The sequence below is a fragment of the Lagopus muta genome, chromosome 2 (genome assembly GCF_023343835.1).
Source record: "Lagopus muta isolate bLagMut1 chromosome 2, bLagMut1 primary, whole genome shotgun sequence".
Lineage (NCBI taxonomy): Eukaryota > Metazoa > Chordata > Aves > Galliformes > Phasianidae > Lagopus > Lagopus muta.
In genome coordinates, this window is record NC_064434.1 from 64900777 (window position 1) to 64915559 (window position 14783).

Consider the following 14783-nt stretch of genomic DNA (forward strand, 5'->3'; position numbering starts at 1 on the left):
CATGCGTGCTGACTGCCTGTTGGGAGTTGGCGGGCGGTCACCAGCCAGGGTGGAGCTTGTAGGAGCTGGGGATGTCTGTAGCTGCATTGTGGTGCTATTCCATGGACGGTGGCTGGAAAAGAGCCCAAATCTAATGCCAGTTTTGTGGTGTGGCATTTGTACACTTTTGCTTATCATATCACAACGTGTTACTCCACTTTTTAAGTGAATTAATTCTCCTCCTAGTCGTAAAACCAAGATTTGTATTGTCTCAGGCCCTACTTTCTTTTCTGGCCATAGAGAAAGGCCAGTACTCAAAGTCACTCTGCCTCCCGGGACAACCCCCATTACCGCGCAGCCTCCACGCGGCCCATCCGTAAAATACGAGCTCTGCGCGCGCAGCAGCCCGCCCACTGCTCCCACGTGACACAACCACCTGGGCGGAAGTGCCCCCCCAGCTTCAGGAGGGAGGTACCGGCCTCACCCAAGATGGCGGCGCCCAGGGGTCTCTGAGCGCCCGGGAGGTGACTGTCGCCTGAAGTCGTGGCGGGCGCCGGTTCTCCATGGCGCTGGGCAGTTGCAGCTGCATGTTGCTGGTGGCTGGCCGGCTCCGGGCGCGTGGAGCGGGTAAGATCGACTGCTCTGTCACTCTCCAAACCAGCTTTGTCCAGTAGGAGGCGTCGCGCCCCCTGTGCTGCCAGATCGGGTGTCTCGGTGCGGCTACTCCGTCCTGCGCGGGCCCGTGCTGCCGCCGGTAACGGCTGCTGTGGGATGGGCTGGGGGCTGGCAAGCGGGGCCTTGAGCCTTAGCCAGGTGGAGGGGTTTCCGCTGCTGTTCTGGAAGTAAAAAAGAGCGTAGCGGAGTGAGTTTGCAAGTGTGATAGCGTGATTGGTATGTAGGTGGGATGGATAGATGGGTTTTAACTAATTTGGTACTGCAGTTCTTTGTTCCTTGTGCAGTTCAGTGTCAGTATTTCCTAGAGCCCTGATTATAGAAATATTGTAATTATTCTCCAATTTGTGTTATATGCACACATCTTAAAATGTAGTTCAAGTTACACATACCTTCAGTTTATATCTTATGCTCTATCTCATAAGTTGAAGAAAGAGGCTGAGATTTGATACATTATTTTGTATTTGATCTACTGCTTGTATTATATATAATTCCCAACCTTTTTTTAATTTTGTTTTCCCTTCTTTTTTTTTTTTTTTTTTTTTTTCTTGCTTTCCTTTAAGGTTTCCGTTATGCTTCAACTACAGCTAGCCTGAAATCTGAGAGTGAAATAGACACAAGGGAGAATGAGGTTGTTTCCCCAGAGTTCACTAACAGGAACCCTCGGAACCTTGAGCAGTTGGCACTTGCTAGGAAGGAGCGTGGCTGGAAGACAACATGGCCAAAGCGTGAATTCTGGCACAGGTGAGTCAGAAGACCACTAGGGGAGGTGAAAATCCAAAATAAATAAGAATTAAGAAATATATACTATATGGAATTTCCATAAGATGTACTTTTTGGGTTATTGACTCAGTTAACCCTTCAACTGTTCTTAATTGGCAGATACCTTTTATGTTCAGAGAGTAATAGATTGTCATTGCATGAAAGGTAGCGTATGTTTAAGATCTTTCTGTCTTTAAGATAGTAATATTGATTAAACAACTACAGTTTAACTTAGGATTTTGATAGTCTTGTGCTGACCATGCAATATTGTCTTACTTGAGGTACTTGATCGGTTTTTTTATTTTGTAAGAAAATGTTGATTGCTTGCCTTGTGGAAAACAAGTACATCTTAAGCTGGGGAATCAATATCATTATTTTCTTCTTGAGAGAAGAACTATGTACAGTTCATTCAAATCTGGAAATCTGATTTTTTTTTTCCTTCCTGATAGTGCAATAGGAAATACTGTGCTGTTAACAGACTGTAGTTGTTAAGGTCTTAGCAATGCTCTTTGGCCACTTGCCAAACCTGACCAGTTGCTCTCAGCTGTAGAGAAAAAGACTTTAAGAGGCTGTATGACAACCCCAGAGTTGCTTTTCAGTCAGAGCAGTTCCCTCACACAGACAGCAGTACATCATTGTACAGATGCACAGTGCTTGTTTTTGGGGTGAGTGCATATATAGGCACTATAGGGCCAGGCACGTGATTGCTGAAAAGTCACTCTTGGAACTTCAGTCTCTTTAACTGGTAAAAGGAGTCCTATTTTATGTCCAAATAAAGTAAGAAATAAAGTCTGCCAAATTAATAAAAGCAATATTAAGAAGAAATCATTATATTAATAGTTCCAGTGCACTCAATGTTGTCTCATAAAGCAAATAACTTCAGTTACTGACCGTATATCAGTGTGTTCTCTCTTTAGATCTGGGAAAGACATCATACTCCATGTTGCATTTTTCCCTTCCCCAGGTTACGGCTGGAGCGGACACAGCATTACGTAGAAGCCTTTGTGGAGCGCAGTAATGGCAACGTTGTGTTATCTGCCTCTACTCGAGAGTGGGCTATAAAGAGGCACCTGTACAGTCCTAAGGGCGTTACAGCCTGCAGAAACCTTGGCCGTGTTATGGCACAGCGCTGTTTGGAAGCGGGAATCAACTTTGTGAACTTTAAAGCTGTTATTCCTTGGGAACGTCGTTGTGATTCGGCAAGTACCTAAAACTTGATTTGCCTTTTTTTTTTTCCCCTTTCTAAACATTGATTTATATTTTTGCACCAGTAGTTTCCTTATCTGGTTTGACTGTTTCTATTTGCAACAGTCCAAAGGGTAACCTTGACAGGCTACACTCTGTGTGTCCACAGTGATGTTTGGGTGCTGACTGCTTTCTCTCTATTCACATCTCTGTCTTTCCAACAAGATCCAGGAATTTGAAAAAGCAATGACGGAGGGTGGTGTTGTTCTGCGGGAGCCGCGGAGAATTTACCAATAAAATGGAGACCACTGGGACAACTTCCAAGGAACATCACTCGCTTCCTTAGGTGTGGGTCCAGCCACAACGAGGGACTGGAAATGGAAGGAGTTGGAACATGGCATCTAATAATAAAATATTTATAAATAAATAGAAGCGTTGAATTCCTCATTATGAAATTTCCAACACTTTTCTTTATACTGGAATGAAACATCTTTATCACTTCGGTCCCTGCGCGTCTGACTTAGCAAAAAATTTATAACAGTAATTTAGTTTTGTGTAGTACTTCGTGAAAAAGAAAACTGAAAAAATTACGTTCCCCCAACCGCGCCTTGTAGTCTTGCATCCCGTTGCGGCTCTGCGCAGCCCAAGGAACACAGCTGCGCGGCTATCCGGCCTGCGTGCGCCTGCCCGGCCCGGCAACCCCGCGGGCGTAGCGGGCGGGGCGGGGCGCGGCGCGGCGCTGTCCTGCCTCACCTGCGCGAAGGTTGTTGCCCGCCGGCAGCCATGGACGTGGGGGCGGCGGACTTCGCGCGCTGCCTGCCCAGCCTGCGGGACCGCGTCGGCCGCGCCGCTTTCCTGGGTGAGCGCTGGGCGCTCGGGTGCGGCGGTGGGCTCTGCTGTGTGGCCGCTGCCGGCCACGCCGCCTTCGGGCGTGCTCCTGGTCGGAGTGCTGCGCCTCTGAAACTTCACTCTTGTAAAGCTGTGTGTAAATGAGGGAATGCACCGAGAGGCGCTTCAGCAGCTTGTTGTCCATGAAGACGCCATAGCAGACAGGAGGGCAGAGGATGCTGCTCTCATATATTGTGAACCACATCAGTTCTGGCTCACAGCAGCACCGTGCTCTGCTGCCAGCTCCCCATGCAGCAGCTGCCCTCGTGCAGCCACGCTTTTGTAGCCGTCAGTCCCTTTTCTTTGGAGCTTGCTCTTCGTGGGTTTGAGGAGAGGTCCTTGCCCAGATGCTGGTGAAATGCATGCTTCCATTATCCGGTGTTTTTATTTGTTGTTTTGGAATTCCTTCTCTTTAACAGGCCTGGACATGGAGTTTACTGGCCTACATTCAGTTTTCCTACAAAATAACCAGCCCAGGTAAGGCTGTTGGGCTTCACATGCAGGGGAAAGCTGCTGCTCAGGTGTTGTGGAAGTGAACCTGAGCATTGCAGCTCTTCTTACCCACATCCCTTTCCCCACTCTCCTTGTTATCTATCAGCTTGTTTGACTCCCCAGCTGAGCGGTACCAGAAGGTCAGGCAGAGTGTGCAGCGCTTCACCATCACGCAGCTGGGTGAGTGCCATGCTGGCAGAAAGCAGCCTTCAGGGGGTTGGTGTTTTCTTCCTCTGAGCCAAGCCATAGGTACTGATCTTTATATGAGGACTAGTTGTGTGGTCTGTCAAGCATACACAGTAGAATTCAGAATAGCTTCCCAGAATGTGATCACCCATTTATATGGTATTGGAACAACAGGTTGCCCAAGGAGGTTGTGGATGCACCATCCCTGGAGGCATTCAAGGCCAGGCTCTGGGCAGCCTGGTCTGGTGGTTGCACATAGCAGGAGGGTTGAAACTAGATGATTATTGTGGTCCTTTTCAACCCGGGCCATTCTATGATTTCCAGCCCCCTGCTGAGCCCTGCAGATTGTTGTGTTTGTGTTTTGTGAACTGGGCCGTTGATTTGCTTTGGTTGGTTGCATGATATTCTCTGAAGTTTAATAGAATCAGCTTTCTAACATTGTAAATAACTTGAAGTCTTGTGGGCCGTATACTTCTCACTGGTCTAAAGTTGTTAGTGAATGAGAAAGGTGCACTCCCTCAGGGTCATTACATCACATTATTAATTGTCACAGCATTTGTAGATATCAGTCCAACATCATCATTTCAATTAACATTTCTCTCTCTTGCAGGGCTAGCAATATTCTCAGAAGAAAATTCAAACAAGTAGGTAAAAAGCATCTTTTCCACATGGCCTTGCAATTACCTTTCAAAATGAAGGCAGTGTGGTTGTACTGCTATGCAGAAATCTCTTGGGAATGGTTATGCAATATCTTGTCGTTATCTTCTAGTGGAGTTTTCCTTTTTGTTGTAGGTATGTGGTGCATTCATACAATTTCTTTCTCTTTCCATCAACTTTGGGAGTTATGGATGCTGAATTCACCCTTTCTGCATCTAGCATTCAATTCCTGTCTCACTATGGCTTTGACTATAATAAGGTAGGTAGTCTGTGTGCTAGGAATCTAGAACAGAGGAAATCTGTGCAATTACAGGAGAACTTAGTATTAATGTCCACACACTTGGGGTAAAAAGCTGTTTGCTAATGTATGAATACATAGTGTGGTTTACTATCAACGGGGAGAAGGAACAGTGGTTTTCTGAAGTGCCTTAATGTCAGTCAGCGTGTCTTTGTCAGCCTACGGCACATTTCCCCATCTCTGAAGAACAAGAGGCATCTCTAGTGAACATACAAGTCAGTAGAGACTCCAGAGGGTGTCTTTGTTAGCCATAAAGGTGGGAAGCTCTCAGTTTACCTGCATCTTTTCTATTGCCAGATTTCCAATAAAATTGAGGCTATGTTGTTACGTAAGAGCACTGTTTAGCAATTCTAAGCAGGTAACATGGTGTGATTTTTATCTTGACACATGAATTATCTTATTTCCTTAAAGGAAAGGTGAAAGCACAGCAAAACATGTGTCCTCCTTTATGTAAATATGTATCTTGAATTACCATCAGTTGGTGTTTTCCAAGAGGCTGTTTTTAAAATGAGACACACCCTTATCACCTTAATACATGCCAGGTTTGAATCTGGCTGTGCTGTTCTCTTACCTGATGCAAGAAAGTCCAGGGGCAAATAATCAATCTGGCATTTTTTCCTCCTCAGTTCCTGAAAGATGGAATCCCGTACATGAATGAGTTACAGGAGAAGATGCTTAGCCAGCGTCTCTTAGAGGGTAGCTGGAAAGTTTGCAGGTGAGTGTTATTTAGAGAGATGGCTCCTGTAATGTCACTGCTGACAGCTATCTTTTCTCAAATCATGTTTTGTAAAACCTGTTGATCTGAATGCCTTGCTGCCAACTTTTTCCACATACTGTGGTTTGTCCTGAGAAGTACTGAGATCACAGAATTGCTGAGGCTAGCAGGGATCTCTGGAAGTAATCTGCTCCAACCCCTGCTCAAGCAGGGACACCAAGAGCTACTTGCTCAGGACATGTCCAGGCAGCTTTTAAAGATCTCCGAAGAGGGAGGGAGAGCTTGAAAAACCTTACACAGTCTCTCTGGGCAGCCTATTCCAGTGCTTCTTCACTTGCGCAGTCAAGAAGTGCTTCCTGATACTTTGGTGGAAAAAATCATACAATACAATCTGGATTTGGCTGGATAATTGGGAAATTCTGCATTCCCAGAGCGGGGTGTGAGTCTCCCTCTATGGAAACAGACAAAACAATTTCCCCCATTCCTTCTTCATCCCTGATCCTGCTTCAGTGCTCCGAACATGAATGTGGTGAAGAAGGCTATTGATGAAGTGACCTGTTGGATAGCAGCAGCCAAGGAAGGGGACTCAATGATTCTGCAGGATCTGAGTGGTATGAAGCAGGGTGCCTTCCTGTGGGCTCTGAGTGGCTTTGTCACTTCTCAAATCTGGGGCTGCTTGTCGTTTCCTCCTTCTATCTATGTCTCTGTTCTTGTCAGGAATTTCTCTCTGAGCTCTGCTTTTCTGTGTTGTTGTGGCATTGGGTTTTCCCGTGGCAGGGATGGATGTCTGGGTGCTTGGACCAGAAGAGCTTGCTTTGCAGTCACTGGTTTCCATTGTGTGCTTCAGAGTAGCAGCTGGAAAATTCATAGTTGCTCTGAAACAGGAAAGCTTTGGATTTGTCTGCAGTGGGCTTGTTTTCAGTACAGAGGGATTTAGAAGAAGATGGGACTTCATCCAAAGTATATTACCACCCTTGTGCAGCAACAGGAAAGGCCCACCAAGCCACGGAGCACCTCGTGCTAGTAGGCATAGAAGATCATTTGCAACCCATGTTGCTCTTCTGTAAATGCAGCCTTTTTTTTTTTTTTTTCTTTTTTTCTCCCCTCCAGAGCTCTCAGGAATGTCTTTCTCTCTCCACTCATTTTCAGTTGGTCTTTTCCTTTACTTTGTGTCCTCCCAAAAGCTTATTTGACTGAAATTCTCCATGTGACTTTTTTTTTGCTGTCACCACATGTGCAGGAATGTATTAAGATCGTATCATTCAGGACTGTTTTTTGTACCCTGGAGTAGAACCATCTGGTTAGTCCCTCTGTCTAGAAAAAAGTGTTTTGCTAAACAGAATTATTTGCACCTCTAAAGTTTTTACTACTTCATTTCTGTCTTAGATTCTCAGATGCTTGATGTTCAACTGGTTCTGCGACAAGCTCTCCCAAACGTTTGGACAGAGCCTCTTGGAGACAATGAGGTGAGCTGTACGAGAGTTTCCACTTTGGTAGGTAGGACTGACATTCCCACAGTGATTCTGAAGTGTTGCCTTTTAATAATGAGTCCAAGAGGAGAAAGCAGTGACAAAGTGTCAATTCTGAATCCCTTTACTTGGAATCTCACAAAATTGAATAACTTTGGTTATTGGAACAGTTCCCAAGTGGAACTGTTTCCCCTGTGACCACAAAATACCTTGAGTGAGAAACACTTGTCCTTGGGGCAGTTCTGCAGAAACTCTCCCGCTGCCTTTGAAAAATCTCTCCTTTAATACCTTTGCAAGAAATAGCAGTTTTCAGCCTTTTGTGTTTTTTCTTTGCTGCCTTTTGCCATACAGTTGCTTTGAAGATTTTCACTTTTGTATGTCTTGCTTTCGTGGGATATGCCTTTGTTTACGTTGGTATTTTCCATTTGATGCAGTATTTTCTGAATTAAACCAATGGCTGCAGACATTTTAGAACATGGCACAGTAGTGGTAACAGTCAGTTGCTTAGAAATGGATTATGGAGGGTTTTTTTTTGTTCTTGTTTTTTTTTCCTTGCTTTAGTTCTGTTTTGGCTTGATAGCTGTTATCGGCAGAGTGACAGGCTTACCCAGCCTGCTCACCTGAAGCACAGCCTTTGGGGATTCAATCTGTGCAATGCTTTTGTTTGTTTGTTTTTCGGTTCCATAAACTTATAGTATTGGCATAAAGTTAATTATGTTTATTTGTGGTCCAAACTATCTGTGATAGGAGCCATCCTCTTAAAAAGAAAAGCATTAATAAGGCACCATTAGAAGAGGTCTCGTATTAGTGGAGCACTGACCTCAAAAGGGAAGGAAAGTGAGCCTGGCTGTTCTGAGGTCTGAGATGCACATTCTCTCATCTTTTTTTCTTCATTTTTCATACTAGAAGTGGATTTTGAATCCTCAGCATTCAGTACACACAGGTAATGTGGAAGGCTGATACCCACTGTTTTTTTTCAGGTAATGGTGAAAAAAGTGAGTCCGCAGCATCGTCGCCTTCTGGAAAGCTCTTCTCATGACTCCTGCCAGAAGGAGCTCATTCTCACATCTGCCCGGGGCTTTACCAACCTTTTCCAGATAATTGTTAAAGCTAAAAAGGTAAAATGACCCATCACTATTCTCATTTATTTATTTTTAATCTTTTATTTAAGTTGCTGTTCTGGATGTAAAAGCGTGATAAGAGATAAAGCAGCTTGTGTTAAATGACTCAGCTCATTCAGTGTGATCATCCTGTTCAGTTGTCTACTTGAGTAAACGCAAGAGTCTGCAATGCTGAATCCTTGTTACAGCATGAATCACCATCTAAGAAAGCTGAGCAAATTTTTGTTTTGAACAAGTTAAGATTTCTAGCATGTGGCAGACCTGTTTCTTGGATCATGCACACCTTTGTTGTGATTATAGATGACAATTCTTGTGTTCTGTATCCAGATTATTGAATGAATTTCAGCTTCAGAGGGCTTTATGGGTGATAAGGAGGTGATGTCCTTCCCCTTCTGAGTAGGACTGTAAATCTGATCACTGGAAGATACTACCACTGCTCAGCTGAACGGGAATCTGCCCCATAGTTCCTTCAATCCACTCAAAATAGAGTTCTACTGAAAAATACCCTCTTCAGAGAGCCCATAAGTCTGATTTCCTAAAAATACTAGTCTTGATATAACTCATGCAACCTGAATTACTTTTGGGAGGAAAGGATTACAGCTGTTGAGCAGACCTGAGGTTGGTTACGTCTGAGTCCTTCTGCAAAACTGCGCTTCAACAGGCTGTTATGTTTGTTCTTCCAATAGCCTCTGGTGGGACACAACATGCTGATGGACCTCTGTCATCTCCATGACAAGTTCTACAACCCCCTGCCAGGTAATGCTGTGCATATCTGCTGTCCCAGGATCTGTGCCCCCAGCAGCTGTCCTTGCAGCAGGGGCGAGAGGGTGAGAGCTGGTGGCCCTTCACCACCCCAGCCACCCACAAAGCTGAGCAAGCAACAGTGCTCATCACCTATCTCTTCTGTGCCCTGCTGGAACAGGGCATCATTCCTCTGAGTACACTTCCTTTTCTTAATTGTTTGAAATACCACTGGCTTCTCATTTTTGTAATGGCTTTGTGTGCTTTGCTTTCAGAAAGCTATGAGGAGTTTAAAAAGAATATTCACCACCTATTTCCTGTCCTCATAGACACCAAGACTGTAACAAAATCCATCTGGAAGGTGAGATGGAAAGATCTTTCTATGCGGACTTACATCTCTTTCATCCAGTAAAGAACGTGTGATGGTCACAGAGCTGTGATCAGTTCTAAGTGTTGCCTTGAAACGGTCTGATTTCAGATCCCATTTAATGAGGCAGCAGGATCAGTGAATGAACTCACGTGGTTTTCTAACCTCGATTTGTTTTACAGAACTATCAGTTTCCTCGAGTATCTAATCTTCTGGAGGTGTATGAGGTTTTGTGCAGGTCAGTGGTGGGCTATAAAACTTCTGTAGTCCATCTTGTTTTCATGGGAAAAATATTTTGTTTGTTCATAATTTTCCTCCTCCCAAAAGTTTTCAAGCTTGTTTCTTGTCTTCCTAAATTTAAGAGCAAAAGCTTTGCTCGTATTTGTTATAAAGTAATTGTGAAATTTTTTTTTTTTTTTAAGTCAATTTTCATCTAGCACAATGGGACTACAGTCCATGAGATGTTGAGATGTATTGTAGTTTCTACTGTGTAACTGCAGAGTATCAGGGCGGTGGGCATGGTTCAGGCTGTCCAGGGCAGGGGGCATAGCCTCAAGTGCTGGAGTTCAAGGTGCGTTTGGACACAGCTCTCAGAGAGAGGAATTGAATTCTGTATGGTTCTATGTGGAGCCAGGGGCTGGACTTGATGTTGCTTGTGGGCTCCTGCTAACTTGAACTATTCTATGCTTCTAGTTATGTGGTTATAGAGATGCCTGTATTCCAAAATACCAACAGGACTTCATAGCTTTGTAATAGCTTTCCACCTTTATTTAATTGGTCTCGAGGTTTGCTTGCAAGTAGCCTTATACACAGCTGCACAGCTTGTGGCATGTGATGAAATGAGTGAATTTAAATTCTCAGTGAAGACACTGATTTGAAATATCCGCTCTCAGGAAAAAGCTTCTCTTAGCTGAAAGCAGGAACTAAGTACGATAATCTAATGGAGCATCAGTAGATCCTGTATTTCATCAGCTTAGCTATGGTGTGTTAGAACACTTAACCTTTTCTACACTTGTTCTGTGGATAAATTGCTTGTGTGTGTTGTAAATACTTGGTAGGAAAATCAAAATTTCCCCTCACCCTCACTCCCAAAAATCAGATACAAAATTAGAGCTTATAAAAACAGCATTATTCTGTGGTGGGTGTTGTTATTGTTTTTAGCTGTTTCAGACTGTAGGTTCTCAGAGGTCCTGTGTTTTTTGTTCTTTTGTTTCAGCCATTCCATGGGTTTCAGTTTAATCTGGCCCTTTGATTTTCAGTTTAATTCACATTTTTGCGTGCAGTTAGAACAAATATGCTCCTTTGCAGGTTTGAATGGAAGAAGAGACTGAAGTAGTATTTAGGAGTTAAGTTTTCAGAAAGACTGGAAGATTGCGTTCAGCAAAGTACCTCACCCTTCTCATGCAGTAGTTTAAAAGTTGCTTCTAACATGTTCAGTAGCTTTTTCTAAAATGAAGCCACAGGTTACTAGAGAACAGGCATGTAACTTTGTCTCTAACATACCGAGGAAGGACAAAAATCTTACATGTCCATTTGTCTTCAGCAGCAACTTAAATCCCATGGATCCATCGTGTCCAGAGATTGTTCTTGCAAGGGACTCTGTGCGATACGGTACAGTTTTTAAGCACACCTTCCGAGTTGGGAGTTTTGTTTTACTCTGTGGATGTCCACAGGCACAGCATCAGTGAGTGTGAGTAGGACTGCTGACTTTACATCGAGCTGCTGGTACACAGTTCCCATGCCATCGGTAGCGTTAAACACAATTTGGTTCAGGTCTTCATGAAAGTTAATTTTGTTCTTATGTGCATCTCACTAAACTCTTCAGACATTGGTATAAGTGTTGCCTTTTTGTTGGGGTCATTTTAAAATGCCCGGTAGAATCATAGATGTGCCATAGGTTGTAAGGGCTTTAAGGGGAGGGAGGGAACAGCTGAGCAGTGGAGGAATAAACAGCAGAATGGATCTTACAGACATTAAGGTTCTGTGGCCAAGCATTTTCCACAGTGTGCTAGAGGTGTTTGTTTCTTTTTGATTTTGTTGGACGCTTCAGCTGAGAAGGCGGCTCCTCATGAGGCAGCGTATGATGCATTTCTCTGTGGTTCAGGTAAAATGCTTCTTCAACACTTGTTGTTCGAATGTGACAATGCCTTCCCTGCTCTGTGGCTCTGTTGTTTATTTAGTGATAAGAAGCATTTGTTTAATATAATGTTGCTGTTAGTAACTTAGCACTTCAGTGAGTTTTGTGCTTAAAGTAATTTCCATTAGTTGTGTTTCTACAGTTTTTGTTCTAATGGCACCCCGTTGTTCCTCTTTCTAGTTCTTCTGAAGGCAGCTCATTTGCTGTTGTGCAGCTTGACAGAGTGAGTGGAGCTTAAGGGTTTATTAAGAATTGTTACATAGATGGATTTTACGGAATACAAGTCATGAGTTGGTTCTGGCTGATGTTTTGTATTCAGGCCTTCCTTTTGGGTAAAAGAGCGTTATTGAAAATGTCACTGTTCTAATTAGATTGTTATCTTATAAATCTGAAAGTAGTAGCTTTATGTCAAAGCTGACATTTAGAAAAATGAAATTGGGGGCCATGAAATTGCTCAGAGGTTGGGAAATGGCACAGTGAATCCTTTATCCTTGGATCAGCTCTCTCGGGGTCAGTTCACTTGGTTAAGGGTCAATTCATTTTCCATTAGTTTCCACTTCTGAAATCTCTATGATTCGGTGACTTCAGTTAAGCCACTGTTCAAAAATCCTTTCCCTGTGCTTGCAGCTTTTTGGCTTCTGTAGATGATGCTAAGGTTCAAAAAACCCATTTTCTCACAAAACTTTCTTCCATTTTGTTTTCTGATGTAGCGATGCAGCGAAGGCCAATTCTTCTTTCTCTCAGTATCTCACCATGTTAGCCGAGTATTTGAACAAGGTGAATGTCATCCGAGGTGGCGTCTCAAGCATTGTGCGTATGAATTGCAGGTCTGTAACCAGGTGGTGGGATATGTAGGTCCGTAGCTCAGCTGATGCATTCATTAGAGAACAATTCACCTTGCCTGGGCCCACCTTGGCAGAAGCTGTCTCTGTGCAGGTGGTACAAATGACCTTTCAAAACGTCACTGAGTTCAAGTTCTGCCTTATGGAGTTTGTTACTGTTGTTATCCTGTAAGATGGCATTAGTCCCTTCATGCTGCGCTGACTTGCTGTGCCCTGGCAGAGAGCTTGCTGTTTCTCTGTTTTATTTTTCTACACGATAATTGTGAGTTTGCTTTTATGACTCACATTTAGAAAAAATCCTTGGGCAGAAGAAACGTAACTTCACACCATCAGCTGTATTGTACAGAGGACTGTCTTATTTTTGTGCTGCATTTTGCATGTTTTCTGTTAGTGGTATTTCTGCAGTGTTGCTGGGTGCAGATATGTCTCAGTATTGCACATTTTCCAGAACTTCTCTGGGGAAGATGCTTCCTGCCGATACCCCCCTCCCTTGGTTGTCTGTGTTCGAGGTTGGCCACGGCTGGATGAAAGGCAGATCTACCAGGAGTTGCAGCCTCTTTGTCGCTTTGATATTAGACGGCTTTCAGAGAATCAATTCATTTTGCTCTCCAATAGATTTAAGCAGTAAGTAACCAGAAAATCCTAACTTTCTGTTACCTTAATCCTGTCATCCAAGTTCTCTCCCACTCTCTCCTGTATCACTCTATTTAGACAGAGAGATTCCTGCTCTGATGTGTGAGATTTCATAAGCAGCCTGGGAGTCATGGTTAATGACATCTCTTCTCCTTACAGTGTCATTCGTGTTCTGCGTGATTACAAAAATCACCCTAAGCTGCAGATCTCTGTCTATCGCCACTGGAGGCACTCTCCTCATGTGAACTGCCTGTTAAAGTGAGTTACGAAATCACATGAATGGGGAGGAGGGAAGAAAGGCATTTCTTTCAGTGCCTCGGCCCTGTCACAGGAGCAGTGTGCTGTTCTCTGGCCACATCCCAGAGAACAGGGGATTCAGAAGCAGGCTCCTGTGCTGACTGTGGGTTGGTGCTTGTGAGCTTTCACTCCCGGGCAGCAGGAGTGATCTTGATCTTCATTAACTAAGGAATGTTTCCCCACGGATAGCACAAAACTATGTGCCATGGTAACAGACAGAGGATGACCTTGATAAGCTGCAGTGCCAGCTCCGGGCCTGGGAGGAGGAGGCAGAGTCTCCAGGTGTGGGATGGCTGTGTTTCTTTCTACAGAAGAGTTGAAAACTCAGTAGTAGGAGAGAATTCTAGATTCAAAGTATGTCTCTCTGGAGAGGCAGTGACAGCAGTGCTTGTCAGTGGTGCATTTATGGCCTGACACAGTCTGGAAAAGAGTCAGTTTTGAACAAGAGCAAAATTAACAGTATTTTATCATTCTTCCCCTTTAGAGTCTCTGGTATTGTGGCACTTTGGTCTCTGTTGGCCTTTGTGCTTGGAGGATCTCCTTCCCGTTCACCATAATGACTCTCAGATGAGCTCTGAGGAACAGATCCTTTTTTCTTTTCTTTTTTTTTTTTTTGAATGTTTGTTTTGTTTCATTTTCACTACATTCAATAAAGTACGAGCAAAAAGAATAGTGTTTGTAATTGCCTTTGTGGAAAAGTGTTTTTGAAGAGGATGTATTGGGTCCAGCTTGTGTTCCTTTGTAATCTGTTCAAAGCACACAGGTGCAGATTGTGCTTTTATGACTGATTTACTTTGATTTTTCTATTGGTGCTTTGCAGTTATTCATAAGCCAGTTCTCAGTGCTTGCTCTGCTGCATAGAACACTTTTGTGCTGAAGTTCTGGAAGTTATGAAATGAACGAGACTATTTTTAACGGCAGTTGTAAAGCAGGGGAAATGTCACTGTTTACCAATTGGAAATGGGCAGAAACCACTCTGGAGGCTCATGAAGTATTATGGAGAATATAAAATGACTTGCAGTGCTGTGAGTGTCGTGTATTTCAGCGATAGAGCTGAAGCTAATCACAGCTAAAGGGAATTTATTGACTTCCAATTTGTAGAATATACACAGGTCAGGTGAGTTGGCATCGATTTGCATTTGCTTCTAGTGCTCAGCATGTGAGCGCTCCTTTATCCAAAGACACCACAAGGTGCATTGTTGATCAGTTGCTCTGATACAGCTGCTGTGTTTGTCAGCCCAGGGACTGCAAGCTTAAGAACTTTTTTTTTTAAAACAATTTTCCTTCTTAAAAACAACCTGCTGATCCGCGATGTCCAAATAACGGTCTTTAGATTTCATTG

At 43.7% G+C, this 14783-nt stretch overlaps 2 protein-coding genes across 6 annotated transcripts; both read left to right on the forward strand.

Moving 5' to 3' along the window:
• The first annotated feature begins 405 nt into the window (after positions 1 to 405).
• On the forward strand, positions 406 to 3045 carry MRPL18 (mitochondrial ribosomal protein L18). Its single transcript, XM_048935921.1, has 4 exons — positions 406 to 606; positions 1215 to 1395; positions 2378 to 2612; positions 2824 to 3045. Exons 1-4 carry the CDS (start codon positions 543 to 545, stop codon positions 2893 to 2895), a joined length of 552 nt encoding a protein of 183 aa, XP_048791878.1. The 5' UTR covers positions 406 to 542; the 3' UTR covers positions 2896 to 3045.
• A 288-nt stretch (positions 3046 to 3333) lies between these two features.
• On the forward strand, positions 3334 to 14094 carry PNLDC1 (PARN like ribonuclease domain containing exonuclease 1). Of its 5 annotated transcripts, none has more exons than XM_048935791.1 (19): positions 3334 to 3457; positions 3906 to 3963; positions 4085 to 4158; positions 4775 to 4808; positions 4957 to 5080; positions 5746 to 5834; positions 6345 to 6445; positions 7221 to 7300; positions 8284 to 8421; positions 9111 to 9180; positions 9441 to 9526; positions 9715 to 9770; positions 11076 to 11143; positions 11583 to 11636; positions 11850 to 11892; positions 12380 to 12479; positions 12960 to 13135; positions 13304 to 13402; positions 13926 to 14094. In XM_048935791.1, the coding sequence occupies exons 1-19, from the start codon at positions 3382 to 3384 to the stop codon at positions 13996 to 13998; spliced, it is 1599 nt and encodes a 532-aa protein (XP_048791748.1). In that variant the 5' UTR covers positions 3334 to 3381; the 3' UTR covers positions 13999 to 14094. The 5 variants fall into 5 exon arrangements, with proteins under 5 accessions (XP_048791748.1, XP_048791749.1, XP_048791752.1 ...); XM_048935792.1 differs by having other exon boundaries at positions 11079 to 11143; XM_048935795.1 differs by having other exon boundaries at positions 12380 to 12496; positions 13926 to 14030.
• Positions 14095 to 14783: the final 689 nt, after the last annotated feature.